At 42.5% G+C, this 22,117-nt stretch overlaps 1 protein-coding gene across 2 annotated transcripts in view; it reads right to left on the bottom strand.

Annotated features, from left to right (window-relative positions):
- Positions 1-909: 909 nt before the first annotated feature.
- ptar1 (protein prenyltransferase alpha subunit repeat containing 1) overlaps positions 910-22,117 on the bottom strand; it is a 42,308-nt gene continuing 21,100 nt past the window's right edge. For both annotated transcript variants that reach the window (XM_063049053.1, XM_063049054.1), the window contains exons 4-7: positions 15,154-15,258; positions 11,489-11,696; positions 10,237-10,556; positions 910-6,949 (exon numbers count right to left, since the gene is read on the bottom strand). In XM_063049053.1, the coding sequence (XP_062905123.1) occupies positions 6,610-6,949; positions 10,237-10,556; positions 11,489-11,696; positions 15,154-15,258 (973 nt within the window). In that variant the 3' untranslated portion in view covers positions 910-6,609. The remainder of the gene's footprint in view (positions 6,950-10,236; positions 10,557-11,488; positions 11,697-15,153; positions 15,259-22,117) is intronic.

Here is a 22,117-nt window from a genome sequence, read left to right as displayed (position 1 = left end):
ATTGCAGTCTAATGATTTCAAATTTTCTGTGTAAGAAATAATTAAATCCAAACTGATTTCAAACTTTGCTCAAATGGTGGCATTTGTACTTCAAAATGAACAGTTTTGCGACCTTGCACAGTTGATGGACATTGGGGGAACCTTTCTTGTGTCTAGTGCGGACTGTGAGCGAGGTTTTAGCCTAATGAATCAACTCAAAAACAAGCTGAGTAACCGTTTAGGTGAATGTCATTTGGGTATGTTAATGAGAATCAAAACCAAATTGGATGGAAGTTCTATTAGTCTAGATAGAGTTTACAAAGAATGGGTAAATGCCAAAGACAGGAGAGAAAAAAATAACTGAGTGACTTAAATATGTGTTATTTTGTTGTTATTCTGTGTAGTTTTATGTCAAATATTTTGTAAACCTAATAAACTGTGCCATGTGTGCATTTAGTGCGCACATACTTTTGTCACAGGAAAAAATTTGCACAACCTAAGATTTTTGCTCACACTGACTACTAAAAATTAGAGGGAACATTGCTTGCGACATCATTTGCAGCTGTCCTGTTGTAGAGCAATTTCTGAATTTCAGGCCTTCAGGGAAATGCCTGTCCTGTCTTGGGAGTGCAATGTGGGCAAATTCTGTACTTGAAACTAAGCTTAGAGGAGGGGCTGTAATAAATTGGCAGGTTGTTGATAAAGCAGGCAGCCAAGTGTTGAAATATGAGAGGATTACACATCACAAGCAGTTTTATGGTTTTAGCATGGCCAACAAAATGTAATTACACCTGCTACAAGCAGGATCAATAATCTATTAATGCAGCAGGCTACAGTTCTACAATAGGCAGATACAATGAGGTTAGAGAAAACTATCTCCAAAGCTTTTAGCAAAATACATATTAAAACACTCCCATCATTGCAATAAAACCACTACTTACAAGGCAATAAATTGCAGAGTGAATGTTTTTATTAAAAGAATCTCCACTACAGAATAAATAGAAAGTTAATTTACAATCCAGCTTAATAACTACTACAAATTCTAAATGTGGTTCTTAAATCTGTGTATAGGTATAAAACAAGTCTAACAATAAATAACCGATGCCACTATTATATAACAATACCAGTTTGGACAGAGCAGCACTAGAGCATTTTGTGCCACTCAATGGCACTGACAAAGATAACTGCAAGGAACTCTCTTGCATAGGATCCCAGTGTTAGAGGCTTCTTGCCAGAATTTCCTACCCTTCCGGTACTGGTACATGGCTACACACAATATTCAAACAGAGGGAGGCTGGTTACATTCACAACGAGCGCCTTGCTGGCAACTGCTAATAAGCAAATGTTCCTGGAACCCCTTTCTCTAACAACAGCTGATTTATTTGCTGAACAATTATATGAATTTGTGGTTCAAAAAATGAAAAACTATCAGAAATTGTTAATTAGCAACAGCATGTGGGGTGTAGGGTGAACAGAAGCTACAGTTAGCAAACTTTTATCGCCCTGCAGGTGAGTGGGGAACCCTCATTTGACATGATTCGCAATCTTTCCAGGATTGAACTGGCCACACCCCCAACAGGCACTTCATTTCAAAAATCAGATTCATTGGGGCTCCAAGCTTTATTAAAGAGCCTTTCACATTGACAAAAGATGCACAAGTGGACAAGTTCAAACCATGTCCTTTATACTTGTACCAAATTACTAGGCCGTGGTCTTTACTACATTGTTGTGAAACAGCCATTACATTAAGACACTAGACACTAAGTTAGGCACCTTTCACGCTTCCCAGTTCAACATGACATTCACAGGGACCTCTTACAAATCCCCCAATCACAGAAGGGTTACAGCACCAAAGTGGGTTATTTCGTCTGGAGAGTTTGTACTGGCTCCATGCAAAGCTAATTCTGCTCGTACCTTGCCCTCACCCCATTACTTTGCAAATTACTTCCTTTCAGCTCTCTTCTGGACTTCAGTTGAACTGCCTCCACATCAACTCCAGCAGTGCTTTCCAGAACCTACCCTACTCACTACATAAAGACTTCCCCTGGCAAAAGCAGCAAAAGTGGACAACGATGTCTCCGAGCTCTTGACTGTTCCGTTTCACCAGTGGAAAGCTTCTCTCACTACTTTTGAACGGTTGTTTCTGTTTCATCCATTAAGCTTTACACCTCTTCCTTACCCACAACCACCCACATCCGCCTTCATATAAACCTCTCAGAGCCTGGCAAATGCAACCCAACAATCAACGGCAGACCTTTTCTACAAACCCTTTAGCCTGCTCTACATTTCACAAATACTCATCCTGATCAAGGGTCATTAGGTTTCTGTTCCTTACCATGGATACTGGTGGATGTGCTAAGCATTTCCATCCCAGAGTCAGATGGAGGCTATCAGCTCCAGCATCCCAAAGCATTTATTTTCTCCTGCTTCATGCACAGAAGAACCCAAACTAGGCTCAGTTGCTCCTCTCCCTCCCCCATCGCCTTTGGCCAGCACAGAGTGAAGCAGACTGTGTGGATGAGCATCCACACACTTCCACCATTCGAGCACGCCTTTTCTAAACAGGGAGCTGCAATCCTGTGGGCTATTGCATTCACCAAAATGTTAACAGCCAGTTCAAGTTAGAAGAATACATAAAACTAAACTTGTGCAATGATGCACAACCTGATTAGACTCATAAAACAAGGGCGAAGAAAATAAAGAGCTTGGCTTTTTAGTGCCTGGTCCACTAGCTAGATGCAAGAGAACATCTACTTTACACATTTGGTTTTAATGAAGTCCATGAAATTTAATACCAGGTCACCTGACCAAAAGACCCCTGATGCAATTAGCACCAGCAACCAAAGATCAACAACTTCTTCCAAGCAAGTTTTAAGCTGATTCTTTCAATCTAATTAACACTACAGGGAGGAAAAAAAACACAAACTCAGTAAAATAAATCTCTTTGGAATTGGTTCTACTGTCTTTCTAGCAGTCAATGCAACTGGCTCACCTTTCGCCATCGATAATGCTCATTGTCGATGCGTTATGATGGTATGCTGTCACAGCTGCCAACAATTCATTTCCGGTTCCTTCACAGTTCTAGTGAGGTTTCACTCAATATTACTTTATTTTAAGAACTGCACAGATAAAAAATAAATCTCAATGTGTTGGGAAATTTTATAGAGGAGAATTGCAGCCATTTTCACAAAAGACTGCAGTCAAGTGGAACTTTGATTTTAAAATTAACACAGGTATTCCTGCAGATCACGAGAGCATTTACACTCACAAGAGAAGCCCCATGTTGAATTCTGTAGGCCCAGTGATTACAGGGATGAGTTCAAATGCCGTCAGAGCAGCAGGAGAATTTAAATTCTGCTGAACACATCAATATGGAAGCCAAAAGCCCGCAGAAGTAATGGAGCCTACACATGTACCAGATCCTTGTTTAAAGCAACAAGCTCATTAGGGAAGAAAATCTGCCATCATCCTCACCTAGTCTGGACTTTGTAGGGCTGCTCAGTCACACCTGCTTGTCAAGACCGTTTCAGAAGTTTGCTTCTACTGGCTTTAATGGAATCAAACTTCAGAATGGGAGATCAACGGGGAGCTGCCATCACATTCCATATCCAGCTGAGGACGCCACACCCACAGGAATGGGGTCAAATTCAAAATGCCCAAGATGGTCTAAGCAAAGCATTTGATTTCACCAAAACGTGTCACCCACTGTAACAGGGGCTCTAGAAATTAACTTCTCGTAAGAGGGGGAATTAGACAATGCTCACTGACAGTTTGCTATATACAATGCTGTCTCAATTTGTAATTACCTTAAATTAATGGCAACACAATAATGTAGTTACAGCAGAAATTAGAAGTTTTCCATCTTATGGATGGTTATTGACATACTGTAGCAAGGGCACTTGAATCTGCTATTTTGCCTGTACATCCTTCAGGAACAGTGTCACCTCAAACCTGCTGAAACCCCATCCAAGCCTCAAGAAACTGCAGGTGCTGGAATCTGGAGCAAGACGAAAAGCTGCAGGAACTTGGGGAGTCAAGCTGCATCCATGGAGGGAACAGGACAGTCACTGTTTCAGGACAAGACCCTTCATCAGGACCGAACAGACAAAGTCCTGATGAAAAGTGTCAACCCAAAACATTGACAGCCCATTTCCCTCCATAGATGCTGCCTGACCCACCGAGTTCGTCCAGCTTTTTGTATGCCGCTACCCATCTAAATTAGCCTGGTCTCCTGATTGAAGAACACATTTACAATAGACGGAGCACAACAAAGGTTTATCTGATCAAATAGTGGGATAAAGTTTTATCCTGCACGAGGAGATATCACGCAAACTGGGCCTCTACACACTAGACTTTGGAAAGAATGAAAGAACATCTCTTGATTCCTGGGAGGGAGTGTGGGGGGGGGGGGTTATGAGGAGATTAGCTAATGTGGACCCATGTTTACAAGAGTCTGGAAGAACGAGACATGATCGCACTGTGAAAGGGACCAACTGTAGGTAATCCCCACTGGACTGACTTTGACAATGGGGCGTAACCACACAATAAAAGGTGGGAGGAAAATCAGAAAAGGAGAAATTTCCTAATGTAGAGGGTAGGAAGTCCACTGCACAGAGAGCACTGGATGTTTAGCCATCAAGTACATACAAGGCTGAGCTCTATTTTTCAAGCACCATGGGAGATCCAAGAACACAGGAACTAGGTGGGAAATTAGGCAATGGAGAGGACTTATTTGGGAGGTCACAACACAAACTCCTGCTTCTAATTCTGCATTTTTGGACTGTCCAAATTTACCCGACACATTATTGTTCCTGTTGGGTTTACTCTTCAACCTAGAGGAGAACCCTTTAGCTGCAGCATAGGAATGAGTGTTTTATAAACCAAATTCTGTTTTTCTCTAGATGACTGTATTACAACGCACGGCCAAGTAAACCCAGCCGGAAGCTGTTGGGTAAACGTCACAGCAACCTGAGAAACTTGTTAGTTCCAACTGAATTTACCTCATCACCAGGCAAGAGCGAGAGAGCGGTACAACTTCAGTGCAAAGGTTAACACGCACGAGTTATTTATTGCTGCCTCACTGCTTCAGTAACTCTGGTTCAATCTGGGGTTGGGGTTGGGGTTGGGGTTGGGGTTGGGGTTGGGGTTGGGGTTGGGGTTGGGGTTGGGGTTGGGGTTGGGGTTGGGGTTGGGGTTGGGGTTGGGGTTGGGGTTGGGGTTGGGGTTGGGGTTGGGGTTGGGGTTGGGGTTGGGGTTGGGGTTAGGGTTAGGGTTAGGGTTATTGAGAAGTCTGAACATTCTCTCTGCAGCTCTCTCCGTTTCCCCAATGTGCTTCAGTCTCCTCCCAAACACATGCTGAACAAGTTTATTTGACACTACAAATATTAATTCTTTAGTGTAGTTAAATGGCAAAAAGAATCAAAGGGGTGTTTAAGGATGTGTGGGAATCAGAGGGAATGAAAGCAAAGGTATTGTTCTCCTACGAGCTGGCACAACACAGGAGGCCATTCAGGCCAACAAGTCATAACAAGATGCTATGTTGTTTGATAAGCCATAACAGGACAATTCTTTTTACTCTTGTCTTATAGGTGTCAGCAACAGCTCTCCCTCTGAATACAACAGTACCTGTATAGAATGGTGCAAACTAATACTGATACAATTAAAAACAACTACACCTTTTCAAGGTATCAAAAATTCAAGTTCTTTTTTAAAGCTCTCTTCAGAAGAAATTCCCTCCTTATTGAAACTTATGTTAAACAAAATGCTTTACTGAATTCACCAACTAGTACAACACCCAAGACAGCAATGAGCTCATTCTGGATTAATTGTGCAAACATTATTGCTCAAATTGCACCTAAAAAGAGCCAGGGCGATTGGGGGGGGGGGGGGGGAGAGAAAGAGATGCAGCAAATTTATCCTTTCTTTAAAAAGGTTCTCCTGTTGGTGCTGCCTGGAAGGGTTCTGAAAGCAAACTCAGATCTAAATTCTCTCAAAAGCCCCAGAGTCTCTTGCACCAATTGGTTCAGGCAGAATAGACCCAACGAGCTGGAGCTGGAGCTGTGCTGCATCATTTGTACTAAGGTTTTATTTGGGGATTGGACAGGGTTCTGGTTAAAAGGATCAGATGGCACCATTCCCTGTTATCATTTATCTGAAGAATAGTATGGAATAACAGGGGTAATTTAGTTCATAGTGATGAGACAACAAAATCTTACTAGGCCTAGTCCTCCTAGCAAGTAGAGGAGGAAAAAAATGGGACGTTCATCCCGTTACAAATGTATTTACAAAACAAAAACCTATTCGTGGATAACTTGCTCAAAGAAACAAAACAGATAACGCACAAGTTTACATTTTTCATTTGCAAAACTGTATACCTCTTACACTGAAGTTTAAAAATCAGCTGGTGTTTGTATTATTAGTTTGCAAATCTCATCTCTACATAAAGCCCCCACGAATCTAGTTTTTGTTTTAGGGTCAGTTTCAGTTCAGCCCCATTTTAAAATGGGACTTGCACAGTACTGAAGACTAACTTTACAAAAAAGCGCCATGCAACATCGGTGGTCAAAACAGAACTGTGTTGGGGAGCTGGATTTAAGACTAACCGTAATGTGGCTGAGTATTCTCCAGCTGCTACTGACAAAATACCGTGTCTAACCATTTCCTGTAAGCAGAGGCAAACCTGGCCTGCTCTGAGTTAGTACAGCCTAAAAGGATCGTATCAATAAAGCGATGCTCGTCCACAAGGCTGTGCAAGTCCAGCGAGGGGCCGCGTTTCAAGCGCTTGGTCTCCTGGGTGTAGCTCTGCTTGGACGAGCCTGCCGCCCCGTCAATGTCCATGCAGTGAGGGGAGTAGCTGGAGGCAGCGGCCAGCTGTAAGCTGTTCACCGTCGCCTCACTCCTGCCGGAGGGGTCGGCCAAGACCCGAAGGTGATCTCTGTTCCAGCAGTGCCAAAGGTAAAACACCGACCTCCTGCAAGAGAGAAAACAGGAGCAGGGCTGAATTCCCAGCTGGCTGGGGGTCGGAGCAATACGGATAAACACGGAACTGGAATGCATGACTGGTCACGTTGCCACAGTTCAGAGGCCGTTATGCTGGAAAGAGGGTGGAAAAGATTTGAGGATGTGTGGAACTAAAGTAAATGGGGTTGAGCAGACTAGGAATTTATCCTTGGAACACAGAAGAATAAGGGGTGATTATATATATGTGTTAAAAACTTGTGGGACATCGATAGTCTTCCTCAAAAGGTTGGGGAATAGGTAAATTGGTTATTATTGTCATGTGTACTGAGATACAGTGAAAAATGCAATGCAGGCAGACAACATGGCCCAAGGCCACCAGGTAGATTAAGAGATCAATTATTGTACTGAGAGTTTTAGAATAGAGGGATTGAAGCTGTTCTTGAGCCTGGTGGGATGTGCTTCTAAGCTTTTGTATATTTGTCCGATGGGAGTGAGGGGAGAAAAAAGGCGGCCCAGGGTGAGAGGGGTCAACTGCTTTACTGAAGCAATGAGAGATGTAGACAGAGTCCCTGGAAGTGAGGCTGAACTCTGATGGGCTGGGCTGCGTCCACTGCTCTCTGCAGTTTCTTGTAGCTCTAGCCAGAGCAACTACAGTGCTTATGTTTAAGGTCTGAAAGGAGAGATTTAACAGGAACCTGAGGAGCAAATACTTCAACCAGAGTGAAAGTGAATTGAGCTGCCAGAGAAAGCGGTTGAGGAAGGCACGTTGACAGCATTTGAAAAGGCACTTGGACAAGTGCACAGACAGAAAATGTTAGAGGGATATGGGCCAAATGCAGGAAAATGTTTATATCCTGGTCAGCATGGACAGGTTGCATCAAAGGGCCTGTTCCCTTGCTCCATGACATCAGAGCAGTAATGAAGGTAGATAAGGTAGCACACAGGAACACTAGTGAAGTGGTTATTGGACTAAGAACCAAAAGCCTAGACATAGGAATTTGTATCTCACAGCAACTAGACCGATTTATATTCAACAATTACATAGTTTTGGAATGGCATCAGTAATATCAATGGTGAATAGCTAGTGCCCTAGTTTCAGTAACTTTCTCCGGGGAAGGGAATCAATAGTGCACACCTATAACTGCAGGTCAAAGCAACATTTCACTGCCCTCTGAAGTGGCTGATCAAAGTAATCCACTTCAGGGACGACTGCAGCTGAAAAACAACTTTCTGTGGATAACTTCAGTGCCAGCACAGAATACAAGAGCAATGAGGTCATGCTAGAATGGTGTGAAGTAATGGTCAGGTTCAAGCTGGAAGACTGTGTACAACACAGGAGGGATGTGATGGCAGCAGAGATAATGCCAGCACTGGAGAATTGTAATGAGACTGGCATTCATTTCATTGGAGCGCAGGATGCCAAGAGGAGTGTTATTACAAAAGGCAGGACAGGGTGATCGTGAACAACTTGCTTTAAATGGTAAAATCTAGAGGACGGGCCTTAAAAGAGATTGGTAGAGGAATGAGGGAGTGCAGGGGAAAGCTGAAGGCAAAGATGGATAAGATGAAGGCAGCATATGGGGTTACTCGCTCATATTAACAGAGGCATAGAATACAAGAGTCAGGAGGTCTTGTCCATGATGGAATGTGTAAGCAGGCCTGATGGGCCAAATGGACTAATTTGCTCCTACGCCTTGTGGTATAACGCCAGGGAACATTAGCCAGGCCACATCTGGATACTGCATGCATTGGTGATTCTTGACAGCACTCGCTTGAGACTCAGCATTTCAGTTACGAGGAGACCCAACAGACTGGGTTTGTTTCCCTCGAAACAGAGAAACGAATCCAAATTTATTAGGGGCACACAGACAAAAGATAGCAAGGAATCTGGGTCACACTACCTGAAGGGTTAGGAGGTAGGTACTTAATCGCTGAAATATAGGATTAATACTGGTAGAAAAAGGCCAGCGTGGGAAAAATGGGCCAATGGGTCTGTTATCATGATAAATAATTCTGCCATAGGCTAAAAGTGATACTATACCGCCATCTGGTGGCATTAGACAACACTACATGACTGGCTTGTGAAGCCTCCGGGAGTTGAATTTGCATTTTTATTGCACCATTCGTGGCCTCAGCAACTAATGATGCAACTCTGTATTGTGGTCACTGTTGTCACTGGCAGAAATGCAACAGCCAATTTCCACACAAACTCCCATAAACAGTAACGTTGAATTCACAATGATGTTATCAAGACCGGAGTGCCTGAGTAAGAAGAAGAGACTCGTTAGGGTGGGACTCATCTCTGGAGCACGGAGGTTGAGGAAGATTTATCAAATCCAGAGGGAGTAGATAAGGTGGATGGTCATAGTCTCCCCCCCCCCACCCCCCCAGGACAGGGGAATCCAAAGCTAGAGGACATACATTTAAGGTGAGAGAGGGGAAAGATTTAAAAGGGACCCAGGGAAACTTCTTTACACAAAGGGTGGTGGGCAGCCGGACAAGCTGTAGAAATGGGTACAATTACAAGGTTTAAAAGAAAGTTAAACAGGTGCACTGATGGGAAAGACGGCCTTCAGAGCAATCTCACCCAAATTTGCCTGTAATCAGCTCTCTCTCTCACTTTCATCAATCCTCAATTATTCATTGTTGTCACTCACACCCGGGGTCGTTCAGTGGAACCAATTAACCTGACATGGTCACAGGGAAAGCATGCAAACTCCACACAGGCAGCACTGGAGGGTAGGGTTGATTCTGCATTGCTGGAACTCAGGCAGCCACACTACCTGCTGTATCTCGGTGCTGTAGCAGGTGAATAAACATTTGTGTTGTCAAGTGAGTGATAGGTTTCCAGTCAGGACACCAAACGAACTCATGCATATTCTTCTTGAGAAAAGCAGCACCTGCATGGAGATTGCACGTTCACCCTGTGACTACACGCTCCAGTTGATCTCCCACAGGTGTTTAAGTGGCACATGAATACGCACAGGATGGAGGGATATGAACCGCGTGCAAGCAGAGGGAATTAGATGGCATTAGCTTAATTGGTTTGGCACAACATCGTGGGCCGCAGGGCCTGTTCTTGTGCCTGTGTTCTTAACCCCAAAGCTTTTGGTTGGTTAACTGGCCACTGCAAACTGCCTCTACTATAGGGGGTTGCAGGCTCAAATCCCAAGAGTTTCTGGAATTCAAGCCACACAAATAATATCCTGACTGAAAAGATCAATCCAAACTGGAATCAACGTGGGTGCCTTGCATTCCCACAATCCCCCAGAGAGTAGATATTTTCCGTCAGTTTACCTGTGACACCACAGTGCCTCGTGTCCTGGATAAGACTCGATGAGATCGGAGCAAAGCTCCATTTCCTCTTCAATTATGAGGGGCACGTCAGCGGTGTACTCCTCCGCAGATGTGCCCTCCTCCCTTCCGTGTGTGGAAAGGTCAGCGTGGGGGTTTTTGTGCACAGATGTCCTCCCGAGCCCCCCAGTGCTTGTAACGGCTGTTCTCCTGGAATTGCCCACCACAGATTTCAGCAGGAACTGACGGTAATGAAAGCCACTGTGGTCAGATACATGGGAGGATACCCAGTACTTGGTGTTGGACAATTCATCAAGAAGAATCTGGGAAAGACACAGAGAAAACAATAAACCACTAGAAACTGAGTGAACAGTGTCAGTCAATATCTGGATGCATGATACAGCTACTACCCTATCCAAGACCTTAAGAAACTGCAGAGGGTTGTGGACACAGCTCAGCACTTCATGAAAATCAAACACCCCTCCATGGACTGTCTCCCACTGCCTTGGAAAAGCAGCTAACATGATTAAAGATCTCTCCCACCTTGGACATTCCCTTTTCCATCCCCTTTCGTTGGGCAGAATTTACAAAAAGCCAGAACAAAGCACACCACCAGTTTCTGTTCAATTGGATTACCACTCTGTGAAGTCTCTTGCAGGGATCCAAGTCCTGACGAAGGATTTCGGCCCAAAACGTCAACTGCACTCTTTTCCAAGATGCTGCTTGGCCTGCTGAGTTGCTCCAGCATTTTGTGTGTGTTCGCCAGTTTCAAGGAGAGCTTCTGTTTTATAACGACCGAATGGACCCCTTTTACCATAAGGTGGACTCTCGACCTCAGTCTACCTCGTCAGGCCCTGTGCCTCATCTTCTACCATCACTGCAGCCTCTCTGCAACTGTGACACTTCATTCTGCATTGTCATAGCTTTTCCCTTGTACGCCTCTATGTATTGATGTGGTGAAACTATCAGTATAGGCGGCATGCAAAGACTTTCACTGTACCTTGGCACACGTGACATAATTAACCAATTACTTTGATCCAGCCAAGACCATGAGGAAAACCGATGAGAGAGCTTTAGAGGGCTTTGATAGGCAAGAAGATAAAACATTCTGCAAGGAGAGTGGGCACAGACTAGAAGAGACAGCCAATACAAACTAACGAGCAGGCTCCTGAAGAGTACAAAGCCAGCATGGCCCAGTTGGGCTGAATAGCTTGCGCTCACCATGAATGGGGAAAATGAGATTGAAGGGTCATACCTTGAGATTGCATTTTGCCACGTGCTGCAGGATCCAGATTCGGTGGGACCAGGCATTATAATTACTCGGGTACCTCCCAGCAGCTGCAGAGCACACCGCCATCTCATCCTGGATTATTCGATGCATTTGTTCTGTTGAGACGACTCCTGGGTTATTCCTTGAATTTGGAAAGCAGAGCTCCTGAATGAACTTCTGAAATACCCAGCGCCTTTTGGGAAATAAAGCAGCAACTGGGGATCAGATCGCAGAGCCAGCTTATCAACTTTATGAAAGCCCCATGAGGCGTTACACATTGTTAGGATGAATGAGAGCACAGTTTGGGAACAGAGAGCCTGGGGGAACCAGAGTATGGTCTGTGCACAAAGGTGCTGGAGCTGCTTACAATACAAAAAGCAACATGCAGAAGAGATTCAGAAAAATGTTACAGGGCTGCAAAGGCTTAGGCAAATTCTATGGTGGGAATGGTTCCTTAAGAAGTGAGGGTGAATTAACTAAGGCGCATTTAGAATACCAACAGGTGCAAACTGGCAGGACTTAACCGCGGTTGAGAGTACAGAGTGGAATTTCCTTCTTGTTGTGCATCCTGAGACACAAAGATAACTTCTGTTTATGTGCCATTCAGTCAGATCATGTCTTCAGTACATTGAGGTAGTAAAAAGAAACAGGATGCAGGATATAGTGTAGTAATTACGGAGAAGCTGCAGTACAAGCAAACAAATAGTGAAAGGGTCACAACAGGTAGACTGCGAGATCAAGAATTCATCTTCAGCATATGAGAGGGGACAGGCTTAAGGTGAGGGGGGAAAAATTTAAAGGGGACACGAAGGTCAGCTTCTTCACACAGAGGGTGGTGGAAATGTGGAACAAGCTGCCAGAAGTGACAGAGGCAGGTACAATTGAAACATTCAGAAGACATTTGAGTGAACTGACCGGTGTATGAATTGGAAAGACTTGGGAGATACAGTATGGGCTAATGGACTAGCTCAAACAGCACCTTTTGACATGGACAAGATGGGCTGAAGGGCCTGACTTGGCTCCTGCAATATTCTATATAGTTCTGTACCCATGAAATATGCACGAATAATAGACACTGACAAAGTTTCAGGCAATACTGCAGTCACTATTTACATAGAACACTACACTATACAGGCCCTTTGACCCAGAATGTTCTGCTGAGTCTTTAACCTACTCCATGATTCATCAAATCCTTCCCTCCCACGTAGTCACCCCCCCATTTCTCGTTCATCCTCTTAAATGTCTCTAATACATCTCCCTCTACCATCACCCTGGCAACACGTTCCACAAACCCATCACTCTGTAAAACAAAACTTAACTCTGACATTCCCCTATCACTTTCCTGCAATCACTTTAAAATTATGCCCCTTCATATTAGCCATTTCCACTCTTGGGGAAAAAAAATGTGCTGTCCACTCTATCTATGTATCTCATCAAGTCACCTCTTACCCTCTTCTACAAAGAGAAAAGCTCCTGTTATTCAACCCATCCTCAAAGGACATGCTCTCCAATCCAGGCAGCATCCTGGTAAATCTCCTCCACACCTTCTCCAACCTTCCTATAGCAGGACAACCAGAACTGAACACATTATTCCAAGTGTGGTCTGACTATAGTTTTGTAGATCTGCAATATTACCTCATGGCTCTTGAACTTAATCCTCCAACTAATAAAGGCCAATATACCATACGCCTTGTTAACCATCCTATCAAGTTGCACTACAACTTTGAGGGATCTATGAATGTGAACCCCAAGATCCCCCTGTTCCTCCATACTTATTCTGCCTTCAATTTGACTTTCCAAAGTGAATTACTTTACACTTTTCGGGTTTGAACTCCATCTGCAACCTCACCCTTTGTGCTATCTGCAAATTCGCTAACACATCTTTCCACTTTCTCATCCAAATCATTTATAACAATTACAAAGATCAGAGGTCCCGCGAACAGATCCTCATGGAACAGCGCTGGTCATTGAACTCCAAGCTCCATGCTGTCTACTGCCACTTTCTGTCTTCTATGGGCAAGCCGATTGTGAATCCAGTTTCACTGAATCCCATGCCTCCTGACTTTCTCAATCAGCTTACCATGGGGAATCTTGTCAAACGCCTTACTAAAATCCATCTCCACTGATCTGTGTTTTGCCACTTCCTCAAAGAATTTAATTAGACTGGTGAGGCACAACCCATCCTTCACAAAGCCATGTTGACTATTCCTAACCAGGCTACATTTCTCCAAATGCTCATAAATAACTAAGGATCCTCTCCATCGTTTGCCCACCACTGATGCAAGATTCATTGGTCTATAATTCCCAGGGTTAACTCTATTCCTTGAACAAAGCAACAACATTTGCCATCCTCCAATCATCTGGGACCACCCTGTGGCCAGTGAGGATACAAAGATCAAAGATACAACTATCTCAAAGTTCAAAGTAAAGTCTATTATCAAAGTACATACATATCACCACATACAACCCTGAGATTCACTTTCTGGCGGGCATATGCAAATCTATAGAATAGTAACTGTAAACAGGATCAATTAAAGAGCGAGAGCATAGAAGACAACAAACTGCAAAAGCAAACGTAAATAACAAGAGCATGAAATAAGAAGATAAAGAGGCATTAGAGTGAGATAATCGGTTGTGGGAACATCTCAATAGATGAGTGTAGTTATCTTCTCTTGTTCGAGAGCCTGATGGTTGAACCTGGTGGCAAGAGCTCTGAGGCACTGGTACCTGCTACCTGATGGCAGCTGTGAGAAAAGAAGCCAAGCCTGGGTGGGGAGGATCTTTGATGGTGGATGCTGCTTTCCTATGATAGTGTTTCATGTAGACGCGCTCAATGGTTTGGAGGGCTTTATCCATGAGGAAGACTTTATCCCTCGAGGAAGACTGGCTCATTGACCTCTAGTTTTTCTCTCCTGAAGTCTATCAGTTCCTTGGTCTTGATGACATTGAGAGAGAGGTTATTGTTATGACACCACTCAGCCAAATTTTCAATCTCCTTCCTGTATGTTGATTCATCACCTTTGATACGGCCCACATCAGCAACCTTGAGTGTGGTGTTGAAGCTGTATTTAGACACATAATCGTAGGTGTAAAGCAAGTAGAGCTGGGGCCTAAAGACAACCCTGAGGTGCACCTGTGCTGGTAGAGATCATGGAGGAGATGTTTTTGCTAATCTGAACTGGCTGGGGCCTACAAGTGTGGACATCCAGGATCCAATTGCCTCATTTTCATCTCTTCTCTCATTTTCAGTAGTAATGTGAGATATATACCACTCAGCCCTGGGGACTATTCTATCCTAGTATTTTTGAAAGGTTCCAGCAAACAGTCTTTCTTAATGTCAAATTTCTATTGATGGCACACCAAGAATAAATGGGAAATGGAATCTAGGAAGGTGAATGATACCAGTCTCTTATTACCTTTGTATTTTTACAGAACTTTAGTGAAAATGCTTTCCTCATGCTCATTCTTCAGGGTGGCAGTCATTTTTTTTCTGGAAAAATGTCTCTACTTATCAAATTTTCTTGGTACATGATATATCTCATCAGTAATCATTAAAACCATCTCAGAATCAAAACATTAAGGAAAACTTTGGTGACATGGTCCAAGCAGAGTTTCTGAAAACATATTGTATGAAGAGATAATTTACACACCTGTGGATCCAAGTTTCTGGGCTTTTAGGGAACTTTGTTAAGGCCAGTTTTCCAAGGTACAAGTCTTTAATGGGATCCAAAGCTCCAAGCTGTACCAGTTCTTTTCTGGAAATAATATCAGAATCATTCTCTTGAAGCAGATTTCAGTTATTAATCAGGCAAAGCAAAGCAGGGACTTTTTTTAAAAAAAGGTAAATTAAAGAACTCAAGTACTAATTACAGCATGTGTAAAACGATTTTAATCATAGTCATTATTAATCATCTCAGCAGGCAGCCTTTCCTGCCACAGCAATAGTTCTAGCCATAAGAGAATTTAGAGAACAAAACCAAATATCTTAAGGTTTGGAGTTTAAATTCCCCCACAGCAACAAATATCCTGGGAGAAGAGACCCTGAAGTGACTGGGATTGTTGCTAAACCCCAGCTGCTCTTGGGGAAGGAAATTTCCATTGCAGCCTAATCAGCATTCATGATGATACAGGCCAGTAACATGGCAGGGGACTAAACTACTGACCATTTCTTGACTTCCACCATGGGTGCTGAGGAACTTAAGTTCCAGTAACTGAATTAAGCCTGGTATAAAAATCCGGGGGTTCAAGATCATTATCACAAGCAAGCATACCCAGGATGTAAATGCCAGGAAAAATAAGCTATTTCTAGCAACAGAACAGCAGATTACGAACATGACAAACATGAATTACATAACCTTAAATTAACATAAATTATACATAACTTACTTGACACAATCAATAAAAGTAACATAACAACATTGGTGCAAGTTGAGGGAAACCATCTAAAGTGGAATTAGGATCTTCCAGCTCAGTTGAAAAACCTGATGGCAGTAGAGAAGTGGCTATTGATGAACCTTGAGGTGTGGGTTTTTAGACTCCTGTACCTCCTGCTTGATGATAACAATGAGGAAAGGACATGGCTTGGATGATAGTGAACACAAAGCCACAAAGGTTGTGAAACTCTCCTGACTCCACCCTCCCAAAAAAAACCCCTAAAAACGATATCCTTAACAGGTCTGACTCCAGCTACTAAATTAGGATGCCATAACTGTGCAACAAATGGAGCTCAGTTCCAGAGATCCAGGTTTAATCCCAACCCCTGGAGCTGGTTGCGTGGAGTTTGCGTATCTCCTCCCCCCACCCCCCCCCATTGGATCCCACTGTTTAATTGTCATTTTCTTTATAGTTTAACAATCAATTATTTGCTTGTATTTTAAGTAGCCTTTGAGTTCACAACAGCTTAATATGCCTCTGGTGGCTTTACAAAATAATTCTAAAGCTTCTTTGTTCTTTCGTTAAGTGGTTACTGTTTTCTCATTGGTTGATTTTACAGCAGTATTGAATAAGTATTTTCTATTTGTATTATCTATGGATTCTCTCATCTTTTGGGCATAAAAGTAGCTGTTTTATGTGAGGCGCTATCTTTAGATCCTCTCTTCTTCAAGTAGCATGACCCCCTGTTACTCTCTGTTCCTGTTCTCTTTATTTTATCAACTCTTTATGAACTGTGAAGCAACAAGTTTTATGCCCCGTTCTTGGCTTCTAAAAGAAACTTGAATTTAAATACCAGGATCCAACAATTTTGGTGTAGTCAGCAACAGGATATTCCTGAATTTAAAATTTGTTACAGATGCAGACAAAAGAGGGAATTTTAAGCACATGACAAAAGGGGCAACATCCACTGTTCCTCTTGTCTGAGAAAAAAAATTTCTGGCTTTGAACATCGGTCAGAATTCAGGATTGCAAAGTGCTGCGATGCTATTTTAAAAGAGAATCACCCATGCAGGTACTGGTTGCAATCTACTTGATCTTAACTTATCTGGTTACGACCTATTCTCATTGCACAGAGATCTATTTTGGCACCCGGTGAAAACAGAGGTTGTACGATCTATTTGGCCGTGATCTATTTGCTTTGTTGGATCGACCTATGTGGTTGTGATCCAATTGTTTGCTGAGTAATCTATTTGCTATTTGGCTACAACCTATTAACATCTCAGGAGCTTGGTTAAAGTGATAAATGTACCTATGAATTAAGATTAAATCAAAGCAATGGCCAAAGTCGCAAAACTTAAGAACTCTTATCTGAATAAAACATATCATTTGGATAAAATTAATAAAAAATATCAGTATTAAGTTTACTAAAATAAGAGGGTATGCGTTAAAATCCAGAAAGTGGCTGCTACTGATTTAGAGATAAGACTGAGCAGTCAGATTGAAAGCGTTAATGGGGCAAGTAAAGTTTTTTTTACTCGGCAAAAGAAATGTGAAACTTGCAATAAACTACAAAAACAGTACAATATATAGCAAGAAGTCTAAAGAGCAAAGCTTTGCATTAACTGAATGTGCAAAAGAACGCAGTAATTCAATGTGCATTGTACAAAGTTTCAAAGTGAACTGAAACGACGCAATAAATTGCAGCCGCAACTTCAGGTGGGCAGTCCTACCAGTGACACTACTGCTGGTGCACCACCATGGGAAACACCCACACCTTTAATGCTCCACCCAAGGAATTACAGATCACATCCAAGTCTCCCTGTACAGCACCACCATCCGAACTCCAAAGAATTACAGCCTACATCAAACAGCCCTCTGAGACAGTGTCACCATCTGAACGCTGAAGAATTACCGGATGGACATGACAGAGACTCTACAGCGGTCCCTAGTGGCTCAAGTGAGAATGACAGCCATGAAACAGTAAACTGACAGCTATGTCACAGCTTGCTCCAATAAAGAAAAGGGAGTGAAGACACAAAGGACTGAAGATGAAACCATTGTTAATTAATGTATTGACAAGCTAGTGGCCGATCCATCGACTACTGCTCAACCACTCAACAATCTGCTGAAGAACTGTATGTGGTTTGATGACCCTGTGACTGTTAGTGAGAAACTGAAAGCGTTTCAAACAATATCGGCAACATTGTGTACAGTGCCTGCATTAAGAATCCCTGATGCAGGTAAACCATTTACCCTGTATGTCAAGGAGAAACATGATAACCATATATACAACACCATATAACAATTACAGCACGGAAACAGGCCATCTCGGCCCTTCTAGTCCGTGCCGAGCTCCTACTCTCACCTAGTCCCACCGACCTGCACTGGGTCCATAATCCTCCATTCCCTTCCTGTCCATACTTCTATCCAATTTAACTTTAAATGACAACATCGAACCTGCCTCAACCACTTCTGCTGGAAGCTCATTCCACACAGCCACCACTCTCTGAATAAAGAAGTTCCCCCTCATGTTACCCCTAAACTTTTGCCCTTTAACTCTCAACTCATGTCTTCTTGTTTGAATCTCCCCCACTCTCAATGGAAAAAGCCTATCCACGTCAACTCTATCCCCCTCATAATTTTAAACACCTCTATCAAGTCCCCTCTCGACCTTCTGCGCTCCAAAGAATAAAGACCTAACTTGTTCAACCTTTCTCTGTAACTTAGAAGTTATCTGTAACGATAGCAGTTTTAACTCAAGAACAAAGAGTCTGATAGTGTCCTGTTGGTCACTACCCTGCCAAAGAACTGACTCTACACACCCATGTCCCTCAGTGACAGAGAGACTCAAATGGCTGTTTCTGAAACTGAAATGCTGGCATTAGGAAGACTGGCTCCTGGTAACCCGAGCAACAGGCTGAACTAAAAGCTTTAACTGAAACCTGCAAGCTGGTAGGAGGAAAATCACCTATTTTCTACACTGATTCTCAATGCTTTTGGAGTTGTCCATACTTTGGAAACTTGGAGATGAAGAAGATTTCTTACAACTGTGTGAGCTCCAATCAAGAATGGCCAACTTGTACAAGAATTTATGGATGTCATATGACTGCTGTCAGAAGTTGCTGTATTAAAGTGAAAAAGCCACTCCAAAATGACCACAATGGAAAGCTGTAGAAATGCATTCAAGGATAACATTGCAAAACGGGCAGCACAGGAAGGAATAAAGGAAATAGAAGTACTGAGAACATGCAGTGAATCTGACACATTGAAGTCATGGAAACAAAGTTGAACTATGTATCACAGACGAAGATATTTGAGAAATCAAGCTCAATACTCTAACCAGGAAAAGGGGTCTGGATGGAGAATGGTGGGAAATCACAGAGTAATGGAAAATGGAGATATGGCACTAATCATAGTCTAGTAGCCCCAACTATGTTGCTTCCTTATTTAGCACAACAAATACACTCCCCAGGACACAATGGACTGCAAAAGATTTCCCCAGTGGTGGTCAAATCCAAAGTTCAGGGCACAAGTTTGACTAACATTTGAAAGATGCATGACATGACAAAAACAAATCCTGGAGCAGCAGAAAAGCTACCCCAATTAGGTGCTCCTGTCCCACCTGGTCCATTTTTACACTTACAAGCAGACAACATTTCTCTGCCAAAGTGCCAAGGATACTCCAATCTACTGATAACAGAGGACAAGTTTTCAAGATGGCTGAAAGCTATTCCAGCAAGGAAAGCCATTGCTACACACACAGCAAAAACTCTGATCAAAGACTGACTATATTCCTAGATCGAGAGGGCCATGTCATATCGACTCTGACCAAGGACCACATTTCACTGGGAGTATTTGCCAGGAATTATGTCGACTGATAAACATTGAATGGTCTTTTTGTTGTCTATACCACCCAGCGTCATCAGGACAGGTTAAACGAATGAATGGAATTATTAAACAATGACTAGGTATCATGTGGAACGCGTACCATGGCCTACGGATCTTCCTCCGGTCTTGTGCAGTGTCAGAGCAACCCCAAACAATTAAACTGTCCATCTGAGGCGGTAACCGGGCGTCCTAGGTCACTGCTGGGACCTCTCAATCTCAGAGAGCAATACACACGTTATGGCAGACAGTTTAGTTAACTATCGTGTGAAGTTAACCCCAACTGTCCAGTCTGCTTCTCAACAGGTTTCTGCTGCCTGGCAAGATCCAACAGGAGGACATACCCTGATCCCTCAGGTGGGAGGGCCACTGGCAGCTGGATAGGAAGGTCTTTATCAAGTACTATTATTGACAAACCAAGTAGAAGGTAAAGTAAGTGGATACATGCCCAGCCACTGCAAGCAAGCTAAAGTGGTATCTGACAAGGACAATAAGCAACATGGTTAATTTTTATTAGTACAAACTCACATTAGTATGCATACTAATCTGCCTAACCACAACATACTTATGAATACTTTGAAGTATTCAAACCTTTGATATTTTATAACCCAAGCAGTTCTTTTGATTATTTTAAATGTAAAGTAGATACCACAAATTTTTTCTGCCCCTGAATTTTCAGATGTAATGATTCTAAATGTGTGATTTAGAATCAAGGTGGGGGCGGGGGAGAATTGTTGGATTGACTGTTTGATTTTAATCTTCATTTATTTTGTAGTTTAACAATTATCTGCTTGTATATTATGTAAGCTTTATCTACATAACAGCTTATATGCCTTTAGTGGCTATACAAAGTACAATTCTAAGACTTCTTGGTTCTTTCATTAAATGGCTAGTATTTTCTCATTGGTTGATTTTACAGCAATACTGAATAAGTATTTTATAATTGTTTTTGTTATATATGGAATTTTCTCATCTTTTGGATAAAAAAAGTCGCTGTTTCATGCTAGGGACCATTTTTATATCCTTTCTTCAAGTAAGACAACCCACTGTCACTTCTGTTCTTATCCCTTTGTTCTATCAACTCTTAATAAAATAATCATGAAGCAGTTATTTATGCCTCATTCCTGATTTGTAAAAGAACCTTGGATTTAAACACCATTATCCAACACCTCTTAACCATGCAGGTTCCCTCTGGATGCTCTCGTTTTCTCCTACATCAGAAAGAATGTGAGTAGATAGGTCAAATGGCCATCACAGTGACCCTTAGTCACAGGTGAAAAAAGGATTAATGGGAATGTGAGAATAAAATGGTTTATGGTAGGATTAGCATTGAAATAGGTGCTTGATTGTCAATGCAGGCCAATTGGTTGAAGGGCCTGCTTCTGTGCAATTTAACACCAATCCACTCAGTTCACAGACAATCAGCAATGAACAAAGAACCTTACTTTTCCAGCATTGTCCACATTCCTTGAGCAAGCCCTTTATAAAACAATTCTCACAGCAACATCCATACATCATGCCGAATAAGTTAGCCTCTGAGCTCGTCCAGAGAATTACTCCTTTATGCAAATGCATAACTGATTAAACAGTTTTAAAATATCGAACTACTGTGTTGTACCATAGGTGCTAACTCATGGACCATGTGAATTTTCTGCCATTGAAATACAGCGGTTTTTTTAAATATATATATTAGTATACTATTATGTTACCTTAAACTGTTATGTTTAAATGACATTGTTTGTATCACTTTTTTTCTGTATTAATATCTCCTGTAATTTTATTATATTCTAACAGTGTATTAGTGCCTATATGGCTTACCTTTTTGTATACTTATTCAATAAAAAGATTTAAAAAGAAAGAAAGAAAGAAAGAAAGAAATACAGCGCAGTACTGCAGTCCAGCTCACCAAACAGTTACTTCACGGTGAGAGAGCAACCCCCATTCAATCCTGAACTTGGATTTATGGTTAGAGGGAGTCTCCAACTTCACTGCGACCGTGTGGGCTTTCTGTGGTTTCCCCCCACATCTGATAAACAGGTGGGTTGATAGGTGCGTTGAGCACAGTAAATTGTCCCTACTACGTAGGTGAGTCTAGGGCAGGGGTCTCCAACCTGAGGTCCATGGCCCCTCAGTTAATAGTAAGGGTCCATGGCATAAAAAAGGTTGGGAACTTCTGGTCTAGGGAGAAGCTGATGGGAATATAGGAGGAATAAAATGAAATGAGTGTAAGTAGAAATTCAATGGACAGAAGGGCTCACTGGGTTAAAGGGCCCTGTTTCCATGGTGTCTGACATAATTAAGCCACTCTGATTGAAGATGGCCCATTGGATTTCTTGTAAACTCATGTGCATCTAT

This window comes from Mobula hypostoma, chromosome 5, assembly GCF_963921235.1.
Source record: "Mobula hypostoma chromosome 5, sMobHyp1.1, whole genome shotgun sequence".
NCBI lineage: Eukaryota > Metazoa > Chordata > Chondrichthyes > Myliobatiformes > Myliobatidae > Mobula > Mobula hypostoma.
Note: the sequence above shows the minus strand (reverse complement) of the source record. Positions and strands in the feature narration are given on the sequence as shown.